The 18,825-nt window shown below is 38.6% G+C and overlaps 1 protein-coding gene across 1 annotated transcript in view; it reads left to right on the top strand.

Moving 5' to 3' along the window:
• The window catches only part of LOC132381170 (diphosphoinositol polyphosphate phosphohydrolase 1), a 79,451-nt gene extending 61,817 nt beyond the window's left edge, over positions 1–17,634 (top strand). Inside the window, exons 3-5 of the mRNA XM_059950460.1 lie at positions 7,191–7,235; positions 9,667–9,751; positions 15,477–17,634. Of these exons, the coding sequence (XP_059806443.1) occupies positions 7,191–7,235; positions 9,667–9,751; positions 15,477–15,676 (330 nt within the window). The 3' untranslated portion in view covers positions 15,677–17,634. The remainder of the gene's footprint in view (positions 1–7,190; positions 7,236–9,666; positions 9,752–15,476) is intronic.
• The last annotated feature ends 1,191 nt before the right edge of the window (positions 17,635–18,825 follow it).

The raw sequence follows: 18,825 nt of genomic DNA, 5'->3' as shown, positions 1-18,825 counted from the left end.
TTCAGGATGAGTCATGTTGAATTCAAAATGGAAATGTTGCCATTGCTTAAAGAGAATTGGTACAGATGAAGAAGAGTCCCTTTGCTTGCTACAACAGTGTACTCATTCTGTCTTTAAAAAATTCTGAAGTACAGTATTGAAGATTTTTTCCACTTTCTGCAGCCTTGGGGCATTAGTTTAATCCGAATTCAAAATGGAACCTTTCAGGCAACAGGAAATTCCTGCCACTAATTCTGAAGACTCAAAAGGCTGCAGCTCTCATTCCTTATACAGTATAATTCATCTATCCCAAAATACACTTATAACCATTATTACCATCCCAAAAATAGCCTTGGCAATTTAAATTCCCTTGTATTAGAATTATAAACAACTTGCTCTTTGTGCCTGACTGTCTGGAGTACTTTGCTTTAATTTAACTAAAACCTCAAAGCTCACGTAGAAAAGAACCAAGATGTGTTTTAAAGTGTCAGCTGCCAAACAACGAGATGCAATAAAATTCCAATAATTTGTCACTGATGCTGTACTAACCAGTTTCTAGATTATTAAATGTCTATTAATATTTCTCATACTTTTGATTGACTTTATGAGACATTAAAGATTTTAATAAATTTTCCAGTTTACCAGTTAAATTTTGAAAGGTACATGGAAATGGGCCTTTGTGAGTTGAAAGGGGGCCCTTGGGAATGGGAAAAGTGCACAGCAAATATAACTTAGTGAGCCAAAGGTCAAACCATTAGGATTTCCGAATCATCAAACGTGGATCATCCGAGGTTTACTGTAATTAATCTCTTATTGCTCTTTCTTTTGCATTTCTATTACACATAGGCCTTAAGGTGATAGTTCCTAAAGGCAACTCCAGCTGATGGAGCTAGAAATATTGGCTAATTCAGGTTTAGTAAATGATGTTTTTGACTACTCCTTGGGGGAGGAAGTGAGTGTCCTGGATTAATTGTAAACTCTCCTTGGGGCATGAATCTTTTCTGGTAATTAGTAGCCAGAACTGTTTCAGAATTTATTTTCCCTGATCCATATGGGGATTCCTGCTCACAGATAATGAAGCTTCAGGGGAAAAAAAGCTACAAATTGTGCCTTTGAACCAGCTGGAGATGTGCATCTGTGACTTTTGCTTTAATTCAGTAAAATCTTCCTTATATGCATTCATCAGCATTGACAATTTAATCTGATAAGTTAAAAATACTAGTGGAAGGTGGTTGTGTTTTTGAACAGAACTGTGAACTGGAACGCACTGTCTAAAAGGGCATTGTGATCATGTTTAATTGTTCCTTTCAAAAGGGAATGGAGATGTAACTGAAATTTGTAAATCAATCAAAAAAAAGTGGAACTAAAATGTCCCTTTGAGCTGGCACAAATGGTATGATCTCAGTGGTTTTCCTTTGTGCTGTTGGTCTTTACAATTTAAACTAATACCTTTCTGAGTCAAATTTGGATGTGGATTCAAGCCACATGACAAGCAAGTTCTTGGTTGACGGGTTGGAGTTATTGACAGTGTGGAGGGTAGTCTTGGGCTATGGGGTGATATTGATGCATTGCTAAAATGAGCTGAGATATGACAGATGAAGTTTAATCCTGATAAATGTGAGCTGATGTGTTTTAAAATACTTGCTTCGAGAAAAACCTTGAATGGTATGGCCCTAGGGAAGACTGAGCAATCTTGGTATATGAGTCGAGAGATCCTTAAATGTAGTGCAGTTAGGTCATGTGATTAAGAAAGCATTTGGGATATTGAACTTTATTAGACAGGTGTTGAATTGGGTTTTGATGCCTCGTGTTCAGCATTCTCAACCAGGGTCCTAATTGTCAGCATCAGCAAGGCCTGGGGTCGATGCTGAAGATCGAAGCCCCGAGGTCAATCTGCAGGATCCCGAGTCTGCTGTGGAAGGTGAAGCTCAATGTCTGTGAATCTATCAGTCTGCTGCAGGCCGAAGGCAGCCTGTCTTGGGTTGCATGGGTGTGTATGTGCTTGAGTGGAAGGGAGGAACTGGCTTGTTTTGCTTATTGTGTTCCATCTTCTGCTGAGCATTGTGTTGGCACCGAAATCTGTGATGACACTTGTGGGCTGCCCCCATCATATTGTTAAGTTGTTAGCACAAATCATGCATTTTACTGTGTGTTTCAATGTACATGTGATAAATAAGTGGATGAATGGAGGAGGATAAGGAGAGGCAATTGAATTGACAGATTTGGAATGATTTATAGGTCTGGATTAAATGGAAAATTTCATATTGTTAAATGCTTAGGAACTAATTGTTTTTACAGCGAGCTAATAATCTTGGGATATTTTTACTGAGACTAGCTTGTCTTTAGTTTCAATTTTTCAAAATGATTTGTATTTTAATTCTGCGTTTGTGGTTTGGAATAGTGTCTCTAGATCAGTGGTATAGAACTCTGACAGCTTCTCCAGTGTCTTATAAACTGCACTACCTTATTCATACCAGCTGCTCCAAATTTTCAGGGTCTTCAAACTGAAGCACTTGCACTGTCTTGTCTTTCCACTACTCAAAACTTAATGTCACCCAGTGACAAATCTTAGTCTGTGCCTAAGAGGCTTGAGGACTGACAAAATTAGTTCAAGTCTTTCACCGGGGTTTTGGAATTATGTAAAATAACAGCTGTATGTTGTAGTTTAATATTCTGGTTTTGCATGCCTCCCAGAGTCTGTAATTGGGTATTACAAAAGAATTTTTGTCTACCTCAGATATGAACATAGCACACCTATGGTTTAGCACTGTCAATGTTTCGGGCAGCCCGAAACGTCGACAGCGCTTCTCCCTATAGATGCTGCCTGGCCTGCTGCATTCCACCAGCATTTTGTGTGTGTTGCTTGAATTTCCAGCATCTGCAGATTTCCTCGTGTGCACCTATGGATTGTGCAGTGTGTAATATGGAACTTTTGCATGTGTTATTTTATTGAATAAGTTTAATATTTTCTGAAATGTTTCTAAATGTTTTAATTGTCTTCTCTCCTGGGCCCTCCACCCACATCAGTAAGTGTAAATATGCTTGCAGGGACATTGAGCATACTGCACCACTATATTTAAACAGATGTATTGGTATTGTTAAGAAATCCCGTAACTGGATCACTTACCAGCAAAGAGGTCCGTTGAAGTCTGATGGTACTATTTTTAAAAGTCTTTATTTATGAAGGGGCACAAAAATAAGATTAGTACAAACATTCAGATAATATACGTCGTCACTACTCAATCTAAAAGCACAGGTCTAATAATAACCATCAATAAGAAACTGCTCGATCGTTTGTCTAGGGGATGATATATTGTCCGATGGAAATATAAAAGTCACTCAGTTCCTGCAGGCCTCAGCCTTTTGGGGGGGGGGGGACCGCTGGGTTTTCACTTGTTGGGGAGAGAGAGAGAGATTGGTGAGAAAAGAAACTTGCCCGGGTCTTTTATGAAGCGAATCCGTTGAATCAGGGGAGCGGGCTTCCCCGTTGTTAGCTAAAAGCTGGTTTCCGTGGTTCCAGTCACCGATTCCAGCAACGGAATCGAACGCACGTGACTTCCTTCAAATGGCTTCCCACTACTACGGGATCGTTAGAGTTTCTTCTGGTGCGTCTGAAGGGGTTGTTCCCCCAGACCCTCTTTTATACTTCCTCACGGGGTCTCAGATGTCAATCAGGTTGAGATGATGCAATCTCTCTCTCAACCAGCCCACTTTGCCCGAGGGCTTGCACGTAGCATAGTCCCCAATCCACAAACGTGGTCTCCAGGAGACAATGGTCAATGTCGCATTATTTTGCATCGCGGTGGAACGAGGTATTCGGCACGTCTCTCTCTCCCATTTCCTGGGTCTCCTGAACGGACTCAATAGTGATCTTGCGATTCTCACAAGGGAGGGGGCTACCCCGCACCCTTTGGCCCCTCAGAGCTGTGGTACATTCATAACAGTATATATTTTTTATTTTGATAGTTGAAAGATAACATACCCAAAAGTCACCAGCCTAGCCATGATCAAAGACGTATGTACAGAAAAGTGCCAGTATCATCATGAAGGATCCCACCCACCTTGCTCCTAGATTGTTTGTCTTACTCCCATCAGGCAGGAGTCTACATAGCATCCATACCAGGATCACCGGTCTCAAAAACAGTTACTTTCACCAAGCAGTAAAGCTGATCAACACCTCCACCCACTAACTCCACCAGTACGGAATTATTTCCTGTCAGTCATCTTTATATGCAGCCTAGCGTCACTTTATGGACATGTGATCAATCTATGCTTATAATCTAACATGTGTATAAACACACACAAAATGCGAGAGGAACTCAGCAGGCCAGGCAGCGTCGATGGAAAAGAGTACAGTTGACGTTTTGGGCTGAGATCCTTTAGCAGGACTGGAAAAAGAAAATTTTCTCTTGTTTGTTATATTAGTGTTGTGTATTATTGAGATGTTATTATGATTCTTACATTAGTGTGAGTTCATTACCTTCTAGTTTTTTTTTTGCTGCATTGGATCCGAAGTAACAATTGTTCCATTCTCGTTTACACTTGTGTACTGGAAATGGCATTAAACAATCTTGAATTGTAATGAGAAAAAAAAACTGCTTTGGAGAAAACTGGAGGCCATGAGCTTGGGTGAGGATCAGTAAGTAAATCTGCTATTTTGGGTCAATAAACAGAGATACAGGTTTCTCCCACTATCCGAAGGTAGAGCATTCCTGTGAACCCGTTTGTAAGCCAAAATGTTGTAAAGCGAAGAAGCAATTACCATTAATTTATATGGGAAAAATTTTTGAGCATTCCCAGACCCAAAAAAAAACTACCAAATCATACCAAATAACACATAAATCCTAAAATAGCATGAACATATAGTAAAAGCAGGAGTGATACAATATTTCTACTTTATATAGGCTGTATATTTATATGTATGGTGTAGTTTCACTTATCAGAATCGGGAAGACAACGAGCGAATATCGATTTGGAGAAAAAAAATTGGCACGTACATGCATGCGCACACAAGTACCTGCACAAGGCTTCACGGTCATGGTAGTCTTTCTCGGGGTAAACACGTATAAAGCGGGCGCTTTTTTTTTCGTAAAGCGAAACTCCTCTTTGGTTAGCAAGAACAGGTACTAAAGTAGGTCGTTCGTAACAGCAAGCTGTCGTAAAGCGAAAGTTCGAAAAACGGGCCACCTGTACGTATGACACCCAAGAATATGTTAATCTGAATTCTGCACATTGGGGAAATTTTATTTCCCAGCCAAGAGAACTATGTAATATTCATGTATGTAAACAATTCCAAGCTAAAATGTTATTACTTTATAACTGGATATAAGAAATGTATATATTTATTTTTGTAATCATTTCCTATTCGTAGTAAAAGCTCAGTGGCAAGGTCTAACTTTTGCATGAGTGGATAGTTCATCCTTTGAATCTTCTAGAAGACACTCTTACACTTGAAAAAACCTAATGGGACAGGAACAACTCAGTCCTTAAAACACTTTACTGGACAACAGAAGTAGATAAAGCTGTAGCTATTTGTGGATGTTGCATTGGAACATAAAATACAGCTGAGTAGGCTATCTAGCTATTCAATCTTGTTCTGCATTCAACACTATCATTACTGATGTACTTCACTGCCAAGTTCTGAACTCTCTAGATGTATATAAACCTTGTCTACTTGGTCTCATCTCATAAGGAAAACTCTGTATAGCAAGCCATAAACACACGGTTCTGCAAGTGTTAGAAACCAGAGTTTCAGTTCAAGATTTTTTTTATGCTTCTTACTGTCCTGCTGTTAGGAATTGGTTTAAATTAGTACTTGGCTACTACAAGTGATATATCTGTCATTAGAGTGTATTGTAACAGATGACACAGATGTTGTTTGAATGAGTCAATGAACTGAGTGACAGTTCAGTACACTAATGCTACCTTTAATTGAATGGAAGCTATTTCTGTAAATGTAGGCCAGCTAATAGAGGAACCTGATTCTTCAACATTCGATTTGCTTCTGTTTCTAAATGGCACTTTCACTTGATATATAGTCTGAATGCTGAGAGCTGAAAAGATGAACATTACTTTGTATTCGCACTTGGAAGCCATCACTTCCACTTAAAGGGCTATACCTGTTTTTGCCCAAGTAATGTATGGCACAGAACAAAAGTATCTGTGAAGTAGATGTGGCAAAACTGGGTCTTCTGGCTTGAAGAGTTTGAAAGATGGAAATGAAACTTTTTTTTTGCTGTGAGCTTGTGCCTTCAACATTACTCCTAACAATACATTTCCGATAATCAATTTTGATGATTTTCTTTATATGGAAGTAGTAATCAAGGATATTGAAGAGTTTTGGATTCAGTATAAAATTGATGATTACCCAATGGGTATGAATCAAAAATGTAAAGCATATTGAAATATTTTTAGCAACTTAAATTGTTGTGAACTCAATTTTAAGAGCCACATTTCTAGATCACAGAATTTATAATGAATACATCATGTCAGTGAAGTTTGTAGTTTCATGGAATTGTACTAAATAATTGGTTAAAAAAATTAGGCATTCTGCACAACTAGTTTTCAGAGAGTGGTATTATTGAATTTATAGAAATGGCCATCTGAAATACATTACTTATTAGAAGGCACTCTGTTGCAAAAAAAAATAATCAGAAGTTCGAAAAGTGGTCATTTCTAAAGTCTGCTTTTCTCCCTGCTGTTCCTTTCTGCTTATCTCTTCTACTGCTGAAATCTTCGTTATAAGTTTCAATAAATAATCCACATTGGGATGCAATGGACTACAAGGAGGCTTCATGTAAGAATTTAATGTAATACTCAACTTTGTATCCTTTTTATATTTTATATTTTAAGTTTTTTTCCCCCCTTTTAATTATGTTCATGTATTCCAGAGCTGTATGGCAGTTACAAACACAAGACATTTTTGTGAAATTTGTACAATATTCTCTTGAATATTTAAATAAGACCAAAGCACGGGAGATGCATTTTTTGTATTGACACCTTGATCATGTGGAACATCTTGGTTCTCACTAACCTTAGAGTTGCTATATATATTGTCTTTTATGAATAACGGTGGCAAACTCATAATATCTAGGGATAAAAACGATGTGGCAGAGGCCCTTTTTTTATGCTTTCCAAAGGTATTGTAGATCAAACTCCTATTGAAGAAGTGGGCATGGGTTTTAAAATGCTAAATTTATTTTATTTTTCAGGCTGGAGTCAAAGGGACATTAGGAAGATTAGTAGGAATATTTGAGGTAGGTTTCTATTTTAAAGAGCCATATTAATGTTGGCAGATCAACTAGCAGATATTTGCAGAAAAGTGTTTTGTTTTTTATGTTATTTGTAGTTGTGATCTTAATGACAGTAATCAACAGGAAATCAATCGGTCGCCTTTGAAAAATCAACCATCATGAAGCAGTTTGGGTCAGATTGACTAAGAACCAGATAATTTCTTTACTGGAACATTAAGAACAAATTGAATAATGCAGATAATGGGCAATGTAATAAAATATCCAGTACTTGCCTAAGTGCACAAATTCTTGAAATTCCTGATGAAGGGTCTCGGCCCGAAATGTTGACAGCGCTTCTCCCTATAGATGCTGCCTGGCCTGCTGTGTTCCACCAGCATTTTGTGTGTGTTGCTTGAAATGATGGGCAGAAGGACTGGGCCCATATGGGCAAAAAAAAAAGTTCCAAAGGCTAAGTAAGTGTTTCATCGTCAGAAACAAATTAGATTTTACAGGTCCTTCCAGTATTGAACAATCAATAGAAACATTAAGAATAATCAGTCAAAAAAACTTGCCCCAAACATTTTAGTCTCTTCTGAAGAAGTTTGGTTTGATCCATCAATCCATCCTTTGCCCATAACTTGGTGTGTTTTTTTTCCCCTGCAAGTATTTATCCAATTTTGTTTTAAGAATTTGTTAAATAAGTATCCACCTGTTTATCTAAACCCTTTGGATTTTAAACATTGATCAAATCTGTGCTTGCACATCTCTAATTGAAGATGAAAGAAGCCCAATTCCCACTGTCCACTAGTAGCACTAATTATTCACTGCAGATACTGTTTAAGTAACTTTTTCCTCTAATGTCTTCAGGTTGCTTCTCATGTTGTAGCCCCTGGTATTCTCAAAAAATCTTGTAGCTATATAAATGAGAGAGTTGCTTATATTTACTGTTTTGCAAACCTATCCTTCAAAGATCTGATCTGTACTCGTGGCAATACACATGTTGACATATTGGTGTACTGTCCTTGGGGAGCAACTGGTACATCTGCTCTTAATCCATCATATGTAGTCTGCAGATCCAATGTATCTTAATTGTCAGCAGTATTTTTAACTTGGTCTGAAAATATTAAGGCAGTTTATTTACACGCTTGTGTAATACAGAAGCACATGTTAACTTTATCATTGGGCATTTATTTCTGATCAAATTCAGGAATTTATTTTGCATTATATATAAATCTATTTAATAATTATAGAAAACATGAGCTAGTCATTGTAGTAGATTATAGGTTTCCCAAAGAGGATGTGAAAGAAATGGGAATTAATGTAGATGGCGGGAACAAATAGTATGTTTCCATGCTGAACGTGTCCATGCTCAACGGTATGTAACACAAAGACAGAAGAAGCTGGAAGTGCTGCAATTTGGAGCAAAAAAATACCAGAATGCTTGAAGAACTCAGCAGGGCTATACAGCATCGGTGATGACAAGAGGTAAGTCAACGTTTTGGGTTGAGTCTGTGCATCAGGACTGAGGAGAATAAAGAATGCCATCATATCGCAATGCAAGGCAGGGGTTGGACAGAAGTTACAACGTGATAGGTGGAACCAGATGTGGAGGTGTGGAGAATGATGGGCAGATGGAACCAGGTAGGGACCAGGTTGGATCTGCATCTCGTCCAACTAGGTCAATGGTATTCAATGCTGACAATTTGAGCCTCCTCTACAATGGGGGAAAACGTGTAGACTAAGTAGAGTACCTGTGCTCTGTTCAGTACAGGCATCTCGATCTTCTATTTACATGCCATTTTAACTATCCCATTTCTAAACTGACCACTGTGTCCACGGTCTTCTCTTTTGCTATGATGAAACCTGTTACAAATTGGAAGAACATTTCGTGTGCCAATTGGGCAGCTTACAACCCAAGGGTATGAACACTAAATCATTCAGTGTCAGATAATATGCCCATGTTCTCCACCCCCATATACTCAACTGTCGTCTTATTTTTCTTTTCCTTTAGTTCGCCATTCCCCACCTGGTCCATTTGTCAATCTTAACTTCACAACCTCACCCCCCCTCCACTGAGCCTATTCCAAATATCTACCGGCCTTTGTCCCAGCCTTCTCTCACTACTTTACTCTTCCTTTTGTCTTGATGCAGATTCTGGATCCATAATGTTCTGCCTCTTCAGATGCTGCTTGAGTCACTGAGTTATTGTAGTGTTGTGTTTTTGTTCCAGTATTTTATAATTTAAGCATGTTGGTCTAATTTACCATTTCTTTCCAGTGTCATGAAACACACAATCTCCAAACTTGACAGCCTAGCAATTGCTTGTCTGAAGTCTCTCCTAAGTTTAACACAGCAAGCACAGTCGTATTATAGTAACTGTGCTTTATAGAGTTGTGGTTCTATAGCACAGAAAACTAATGTCTGATATTTGTGAAATAAGTGTTTTATTTTTCAGAATCAAGACAGAAAACATAGAACATACGTGTATGTTCTAGTAATAACCGAAGTGTTAGAAGATTGGGAGGATTCAGTAAACATTGGTAAGACAAAACTCTCAACTCTTTATACCGTCTTTTTTTAAGTAGAGATTTCATAGGCTTTGATAATCTTATGTTTCATTTATATTTTATAAATTATATCATATATAAATATATAGAATCTATATACTTGTATACTGTATACATAAGAATTGATCTTGCATTTATGACCTGAGAGTTCTGTGATTCCTAACTTGCCTGTGGTTTAAAATGATTTCCACAGCATTCAATTAGGATGAAAGGCTAGGGAAAAAAAGGGTTGTAAATGAGTAGTTTTGTCCTTTTTTTTGCATGCAATTTGACCCATTTAGCCTCAGGTTGGTTGAATATTTTCAGAAGAAAGTATCAGAGTCAGAGAAATGCAGCATGGATACAAGCTCTTTGGCCAGAGTCCATGCCAATCACTTTCTCCACCTAGCTAGTCCCAATTTCCTGCATTCGCACCATTATCCCTCCAGGCCCCTCACCACCATGTACTTATCCAAGTGCTGATTAAATGATACTTCTGTTCCTGATGGAACCACATCCTCTGTAGCTCATTCCATATGGTAACCACCTTCTGCACAAAAAAATTGCTCCTTAGGTCCACTTGAAAACTTTCCACCCTAAATCTACACACACTAGTTTAAGACCCTTTCCTGGTGGACCACAGGGTGTTAAACTGTCCACTTTGCCTATGCTTCTCATAATTTTCACACTGAGTCATAGAGTGCTATGGCGCAGAAACAGACCATTCAACCCATCTAGTCTGTGCTGAATTGTTGTTTTGCCTTGTCCCATTAACCTGCACTTGGAACATAACCTACCATACCCCTCCTGTTCATGTATTTATCCAAACTTCTCTTAAATGTTGAAATTGAACCCACATCCACCACTTCTAGCAGATTGCTCCACACTCACAGCACCCTCATTGAGTGAAGAAATTGCCCTGACATATTTCACTTTCACCTTTAACATATTACTTCTGTTTCTGGTGTCACACAACCTCAGAGGAAAAAGTCTGATTGCATTAACCCTGTCTATACCCCTCATAATTTTGGATACCTCTATCAAATCTCGCCTCATTCTCCTACACTCCAGGGAATAAAATCTTAACCTGTTCAACCTTTTCCTATAACTTGGGTCCTCAAGTCCTGGCACCAACCTTGTAAATCTTCTCTGTACTCTAGGCCAATGTGCCAAAAGATAAAGACTCTTATCTACCTGTAATGTTATTTTCAAGGAATTGTGTATGGACCTGTATTCCCAGATCCCCTTGTTCTGCTGCACTCTTCAGTGTCCTACTGTTCACTGTGTAAGTCCTACCCTGGTTTGTCCTCGCAAAGTACAACATCTCACACTGATCTGCATTAAATTCCAACTGCCATTTTTCAGCCCGTTTTTCTAGCTGGTCCAGATCATGTTGCAAGCTTAAGATTCTACAAAGGTCTCCCCTTATCTACATTCCAGGGAATAACAATCTAGCCTGGCCAACACTCCCTGTAACTGAGGCCCTCTAGTGCTGGCAACGTTCTTGTAAATCTGTACTGCATTCTTTCTCGATTAAACATGTTCCCTGACCAAAATTGTACACTGTACTGCAATATTGTCTGGCCAATAACTTGTACAATTGCAACATAATATCCCACCATAATTTTCCAAACTATGTGGGATCTTGAAGGCCAAGTAGAAAACAACCACTGTCCTACCTTCATTTACCCTTTTGATTACCTCTGTGAAAGATCTAAACGTTCCACTGTTCCTCAACTGTCCTGCCATACCACCTGTTTTCCCAGTCAACGCCTCCCTCTTTCTTTTACAGTCTCTTCTGTAAGTATATTATACTGGTTTTAGATCAACTATGGTATCCTCCATGAGAAATTCAGTCATGCTGTGATCATTCTTTCCAAGAGGAGCCCCGACAAGATTAAGTTTACCTCTCTCATTGCACAGAACTAGATATAAGGTAGCATGCTCTCTTGAAGATTCATTAATATGCTGTGTTTATTTTTAAAAAAAGCTATCACGTTTTCTGTGAAGTACTCCTTAAGACTGCTTTGACCAACTTGGTTCGCCCAGTTTCTGTGCATGTTGAAATCCTTCATGACAACTGAGTTCCAGTTTTACATGCATCAGATACTACTTGGATTAATGCCACTAAAATTATTGATAAGTGGCCCATGGACAATTCCCACCAGTGATGTTTTTCCCCTCAATCCAGGTGGATTCAGCAGTCTGCTTCTGAGATCGATCATCTTGATCTCATCTTTAATTAAGAGCTCTACCCCACCTATCTTGCATTCCTGCCTGTCCTTCCATGTTACCTGATACTCCACTTCAGTACTTAATGCACAATTATCTGCACCCTGCAACCATGTTTCTGTAATGTAACCATTCTATGGAATTGCGCCACAAATTCACTGTCCTTGTTTCGAATACCACAGGTGTTCAAACAAGGTGCCTTACGGCATTGTGCTTTTAGAATCTAGTAGTCTGTCTTTTACAATTGACTTCTCGATACTCGACTTTTACTTTTCTCTTTTCTAACTATTACTGTGATTCTGCAGTGCTTTTCTGTCTTTCTGCATGGATACACATTCCCCTGGTATATTAATTTAAACCTCCCCAACAGAACAAGCAATAGACATTGATCCCAGTCCTGTCCTGGTATAGAACGTCAAGTTTATACTGGCCCCATCTTGCCCAGAACTGGTTCCAATCCATCAGGCAGGAATGTGAAACCCTCACTCCTACACCACTGCTCAAGCCGCATATCCCTCCTACATGATACTGAATGATTGCCTCATTTTCACTATGGATGCCCAGACCCTATACACTTCTGTTCCCCATCATGAAAGCCTTGAAGCTTTCTGCTTCTTCCTAAACAACAGACCTAACCAGATCCTCTCCACCACCACCCTCCATCTGGCAGAACAGGTCCTTGCACTCAACAATTTCCCTTACAGTTCCTCACATTTTCTCCAAGCCCAAGGTGTTGCTATGGGCCCCAGCTAAACCTGCCTTTCAGTGGCTACGTTGAACAGTCAATGTTCAAAGCCTACTTTGCTAACATTCCCCAACTCTTTCTACATTACAGTAACAACTGTATTGCTAATGATTTCTGCATCAATGTTGAGTTTATCAATTTCATCAACTTGGCCTCCAACTTCCACCCGACCATCAAATTTACTTGGTCTATCTCTGGATACCATGTCTCTTCTGATATCTTTAATTTACCTACTGGCTCTTTCAGTTATTTTGACTATACCTCTTCTCACACTCTCACTTGTAAAAATGATTTATCAATTCCTCCTTTAAAGAACAATGTTTCCCTTCCTCTAGCATCGATGCTGCTCTCACCTGCACCTAGCATCCGTCCCTACTACAGCTTCCTGTTATCATAACAGGGATAGAGTTCCCTTTGTCTCTACTTACCACCCTTGGCCTTTGTATCCAGCACATCATTCTCTACAACATCTGCCATTATCAACGGGATCCTACCATTAAGCACACCTTTACCTGCCCCTCCACTCTGCTGTACGAAGGGTTATCTGTCTATATGATTCCCTGTCCATCTGTTTCTCCCCACTGATCTCCCTCCTGGAACTTATGCCTGCAAGTGGCACAAGTTCTACACCTACCCAGTCACCACCTCCCTCACCATCATTGAGGATCCCAAAGAATCCTTCACATAAAGCAATGTTTGACCTCAGAGTCCATTATGGTCACCTGCTGCACTTGGTGTTCCTAGTGTGGCCTCCTCTGCATCAGTGATACCAGATATAGATTTGGGAACTGCTTTGTCGAGCACTTTAGCTCTGTCTGCAGCCATTTTAATTGCACTCTCCATTCCCATCCCAACATGTTGGTCCATGGTCATCTCTGCTACCATGATGAAGCCACTCTCTAGTTAGAGAAGCAACACCTTCATATTCTATCTGGATAGCCTCCACCTGATGGCATGGACATTGATTTCTACAGCTTCTAGTAGTTTCTTCCCCATCTTGCTTCTCCTTTTGCATTCCCTGTTCTGCCTCCCCTCTTACCCCTTAGTTTAGCTGCCTGTTATGTCCCTCTGGTGCCTTTCCTCCTTCTCTTTCTCCCATGATTCATTGTCCTCCTTCAATTTTTAACCTTTTCCACTTATCACCTCACTGCTTCTCAACCAATCCACCACCCTATCACCTTGCCTGGCTTCGCTAAACACCTGCCAGCTTGTACTCCTTCACCTCTCCCTAACATATTCTGGTTTCTTACCACTTGCTCTCCAGTCCTGATGAAGGGTCTTGGCCTTAAACATTGAAATCTTAAACATTAAACATTGAACATTGAACCTTAAACATTGAAAACATTGATGAAGGGTCTTGGCCCTTCCATAGATGCTGTCTAATTTGGTTGGGTTCCTCCTCATCTTATGTGTTGCTGTGGATTTCCAGCATCTGCAGAATCTCTTGTCTTTCCATATTCTGCTATTCCTACTGACTAGCATGCAGCTCGGGTAGCAATCCTCAGTCCTACCTTACAACCATCAGGCCCCTGAACCACTATTCTGAACTGATTCTCTAACCTACTTACTGAGGATTTCAAGAACTCTTTACCACTCATGTTCTCAGTATTATGTTTTATTTACACAGTTTGTCTTGTACACAAATTGTCAGTCTTTGTTTATGTATAGTTTTTTGGGAATTCTATTTTTTTCCTGTGGAGGCCTGCAACAAAATGAATCTGAACACGGTATACACTACCATATACCTTGATAATAAATTTACTTTGAACTTTGCATCTCCTAAAAGCTTTGAGGGGAAAAGTTCCACTAGTTTGGAACTACTAGAAAAATTTGACCCTGATCTGCCAGCTCCTCACAAAATGGCTGCTTCACAATAGGAGGGAGGGCCAGTATTGTATCTTCCTGAGTCGTTCCCTCTATAGATAGACTCAGGATCTTTCCTGAGTATATTTCACAAATTTCACCCAGTCCAGTTCCTTAACACTCTGGATGACCCACTCAGTGCTGGATATTCTTACAGCTATGAGCACGTTTTTCTACACACCTGTTCCTCAGGTACCTGCTGATTATTGAGATGGGACTATAATGCAGATCCACCAGATGCTCCCCTTTTTTTGTTTAAGTTCTACCTGTATGACCTCACAGAATGACCCTGCAAGGATGTTGTCTGTAAGCACTGCACTAGCATCCTCCCTTATCAAAAAGGCAACACCCCCTCCTCATTTCTCTATACCGCTGTCACACTTGTAGCATCTTTATCGTAGGCCAGTACTGCCCTTCTCTCAGCCACATTTCTGTTGGGGTTCTTGTGGGAAAGTTTTAGTTACTATGCTGATGTCAGTTTGTTAGTGTCTGTTCTTCTTTGACCGTGTCCTCCTCTGCCAGACAGTAATGCCATTCAGTCTGAATATTTTTTTTCCTCTATTATAGTCTATGAGCTGAGCCCAATGTCCCTAAATTCTGAAGTGCAGTAATGTTAGATGAAGCTTTTTTTTCCTGCTTTGGCAAGCCTTTAAGTATTTGGCTTTTTTACTTTCTCATTTAGCAAGAATTAGTATACGTCCATGACCACAAATATGTCCATGTGAACAACTGAACTATAAAACTGTTAAACTCTTATATCCAAGTTCAACACGGTATAGAATCCTTTCATAAATTGTAACTTTAGAAAACTTGTCTTATTCCTCTACTATCCTTGCAATAAATTTCTCAATTATGCTTAATCTATTTCCTTTTATTTAGGGCGGAAAAGGGATTGGTTTAAAATAGATGATGCCATTAAAGTTCTTCAGTGTCATAAACCTGTACAGGCCTCATACTTTGAAACCTTCAAACAAGGCTATTTGGCAAATAATGGAACTCCTGTTGTTGCAACATTATCTGAAGAGAAGGCCTCAACATATGCTGTTGCCAATCAAAGTTCAGTATCCAGTATTAGATGACTGAGAGGAGCTCCACAGTAATTGACTCAAGTACATCAAGTCCCAAAGGCATGGACTTGAAATGTGTTCAGTGAAAGAATGTTTGATCTAGTTTGATTGCTACTATACATTGTATATGTATAAATAAATTTTGCATGGAGACCTGCGCAATGTTGATAACGATACTTTATATTGTGATGTATAATATAGTGCTGAAGATGAAAGCCATAACTAGTAAGGTTTTTTGTTAGATATTGTATATTTTTGATAGAATTGTGAAATTAAGGTACTGGTGTTGCATCCAATTGTCTCCCTGGTATTGCCCTTTGGAGTTCCTAATTGTAAGGTGGCTTGGATTTCAACTTAGGGATATTTGGATGCCAAATTTAGTTCTCTGCAACTTTTTATATACAGCTTTTGTAAATTTTTGCTGGCTTATCACGTACACCACTGCTGTTTACTAAAAACAAATGGAAGCAAAGAAACGGTTGATCACAGACTTGCATTATTTTGTGGAATAACATTCAAGACACATTTCATTATAACACTTCTGTTAACTTGTACACAGACTGTTGAATAAGGCCTTTAAAACATTTTTACTTGTGTAAGACTAGTTCAAGCCATGCATATTGGGTCTTGTCATCTGTGGAGCTTTGGGTTGTATTCAATTTTGCAGAATACATTTGTATCTCAACTTCTTTCTCATGTTCTGTGCTGTTCTCCCTATCGTTCTACACTGGAGTAAAAGGATGCTCTTTTTTTGCAGGTATATCAATGTCTTAACAGACCTGAGAATTTGATGTTAAAAATTTTGATTGTTTTTGTTCTTGCAATTTAAAAAGGAACGTTGTATACTGCTTAAGCACTTAAGCTGATTAACATTGTTTTTAAATTCTAACTCTAAACTTGACAAATGTAGAACAAAAAATACCCTGTACAGTATATTTCCCTTTTTATTAAAAAGATAAGCCATCTTGTTTTTTTTAACTGAGAAATATAGCATTGTTTCTTTTGAAATGAATGCTATATATTGGTCACTTTGAAACATGTCGACACACCTAAATGATTTATTTTAAGTTTTGTGTTTTAAGTCATGAATATAGAAACCCAGAATCTCCCAAAGATTATCATCAAATATTATCCTCAAACTTGCACGGTGTGGTGGCACGAGCAAGGTGCATTGCTGGAGAAAAGAAAAATTGTTAAATTTGGATAGGCTGCTGTCTTTAACAAAAAAAAACTTTTTGGTCAAAAGTTAGGTGCATCCTTTCATTTGACCCAGTTAAAGAGCAGTGTAAATATGCTTTCACTTTGCATACTTTCCCAATTGAGTTCTTTAAGATGTTGAACAAAGATTTGAAGGTTAGAAACTGTTTTACACAGGGTGACAAAAAAAACCTAATCCTCATTCAATGGTGAGGATTTAAACAAACTGGAGTAGCAAAAATGAGTTTTCTCAGAAACATTGCCCTCTATTCTCTAGTGTTATTTAAAAGTGACAGCTGTTGTCAACTGTTTTACTGCGCTTAAGTATGACCTGAAAATGTGAGAAATTAAGTTACAAAGTAAAATTGAGTAATGAATTGTACTTCTGAAGAGGAAATATGAAAATCTTGTTAATATGTAAAATAAAAAGGTGAAGAAACCAATGAAATCAGTTGATTATGACCACTTAATGTTTTCGGCTTTTACCTGCAATTAATGCACTGTACATACGTGTCAATTTTGGTGCTTTCCTGTGTAAAGCCTTAGATGGAAAGGATAAGTGCTGGCTTTTACAATAGCCCGTATTGGTAAAAAGAAATACACAGCATGTTATCCTGTCCTTCACATTTTAATGCAACCTTTATACTTCACCTGGAGAGAGTGTCACTGGAAATGTCTTGTTGTTTTACCTGACTTGAGTGTGACGCACATGTGAGGCAAGAGATTGAAGATTGTAATAAACCTGTGCCAACGAATAAAAACACACCAGTATTTCAGAAGACAATCGACTGGATTTTTTTTTTTGTCAAATTACAAAGTGCATTATTGCATTATTGTTACATATTATGTGATTTACATTGGTGATGTGATATCATTGAGATTTTATGTAAATGAAGCTTCAGTTCTTATTCATAAAGCATAAAATGTTAGTCCATATCTTTGTCAAGTATGGGAACTTGCAGAGAATATACAATGTTTAATGAGTCATACCTCAAACAATTACAGTATTGTTAAGTTTACCATGCTCATTTAACATGATATTGCTAGATACAGGCAGTCCCTGGGTTACGAACGAGTTCTGTTCCTAAGTCCGCCTTTAAGTCGGATTTGTACGTAAGTCGGAACAGGTACATCCAGTATTATATAGCGTCAGTCAAACGTTTGTCCTAGTATATAGTATATATTTTGCCTTTCCATGTATATAAAACACTTAAGAAACATTTGTATTTCAATAATTAAACTACTGCATTGCTTAGTAATTGTAGCTTTCATCAGGGCAGGGTCTTTCATATGTTCCATTATTCTCACTTTATTCTTTAATTACAATTGTTCCCATCGTTGACTGACTGTAGCCTAACGCTTTTCCAATGACTGGCATTTCACCTCTTTCTGATTGCTTTATTATTTTCACTTTATTTTCAATCATGCTATTTTTCTGTCGACGGAACAGAAACACTATGAATTCAGCAGCAGCTGTGGGCGGTGGGTCCTGAACTCCCTCGACTCCTAAAGTTCAACTGCACTGAGACAGGTTAAATGGAACAAGTGGAGCTGATGCTGACTAGAAAAGGTGGGGGGGGGGGGGGGGAGTGTCAGGGTGAATCTTGCTAAGAAAAATTTAAGCCAAATACAAAGTTACACACTCAACGCAGTGTTAACGGCAACAACTTAAAATGGCGGATGGCATTCTCCTTCCTCGATCCGACAAATTTTTAATATAATGGGCTTTATGGCAGGGTGTTCATAAGTTGGATGTTTATAACTCGGGAACTGCTTGTAGTTTCATCCTTTGGTAATAAATTGGAAACCAGCACCAATTTTACAAAGTCAATGACCATGAAAAAATTATTTCCTGCAATTTGTTGACTTTCCTGACAGGAGGAGGCCATTTAGCCCGTCATGCTCAAATCTATTTGATACAGTTATTCTGTTAATTCCATTATTTCTTCCTATACTTGTCCCTT

Source organism: Hypanus sabinus, chromosome 25, assembly GCF_030144855.1.
Source record: "Hypanus sabinus isolate sHypSab1 chromosome 25, sHypSab1.hap1, whole genome shotgun sequence".
Taxonomy (NCBI): Eukaryota; Metazoa; Chordata; class Chondrichthyes; order Myliobatiformes; family Dasyatidae; genus Hypanus; species Hypanus sabinus.
Note: the sequence above shows the minus strand (reverse complement) of the source record. Positions and strands in the feature narration are given on the sequence as shown.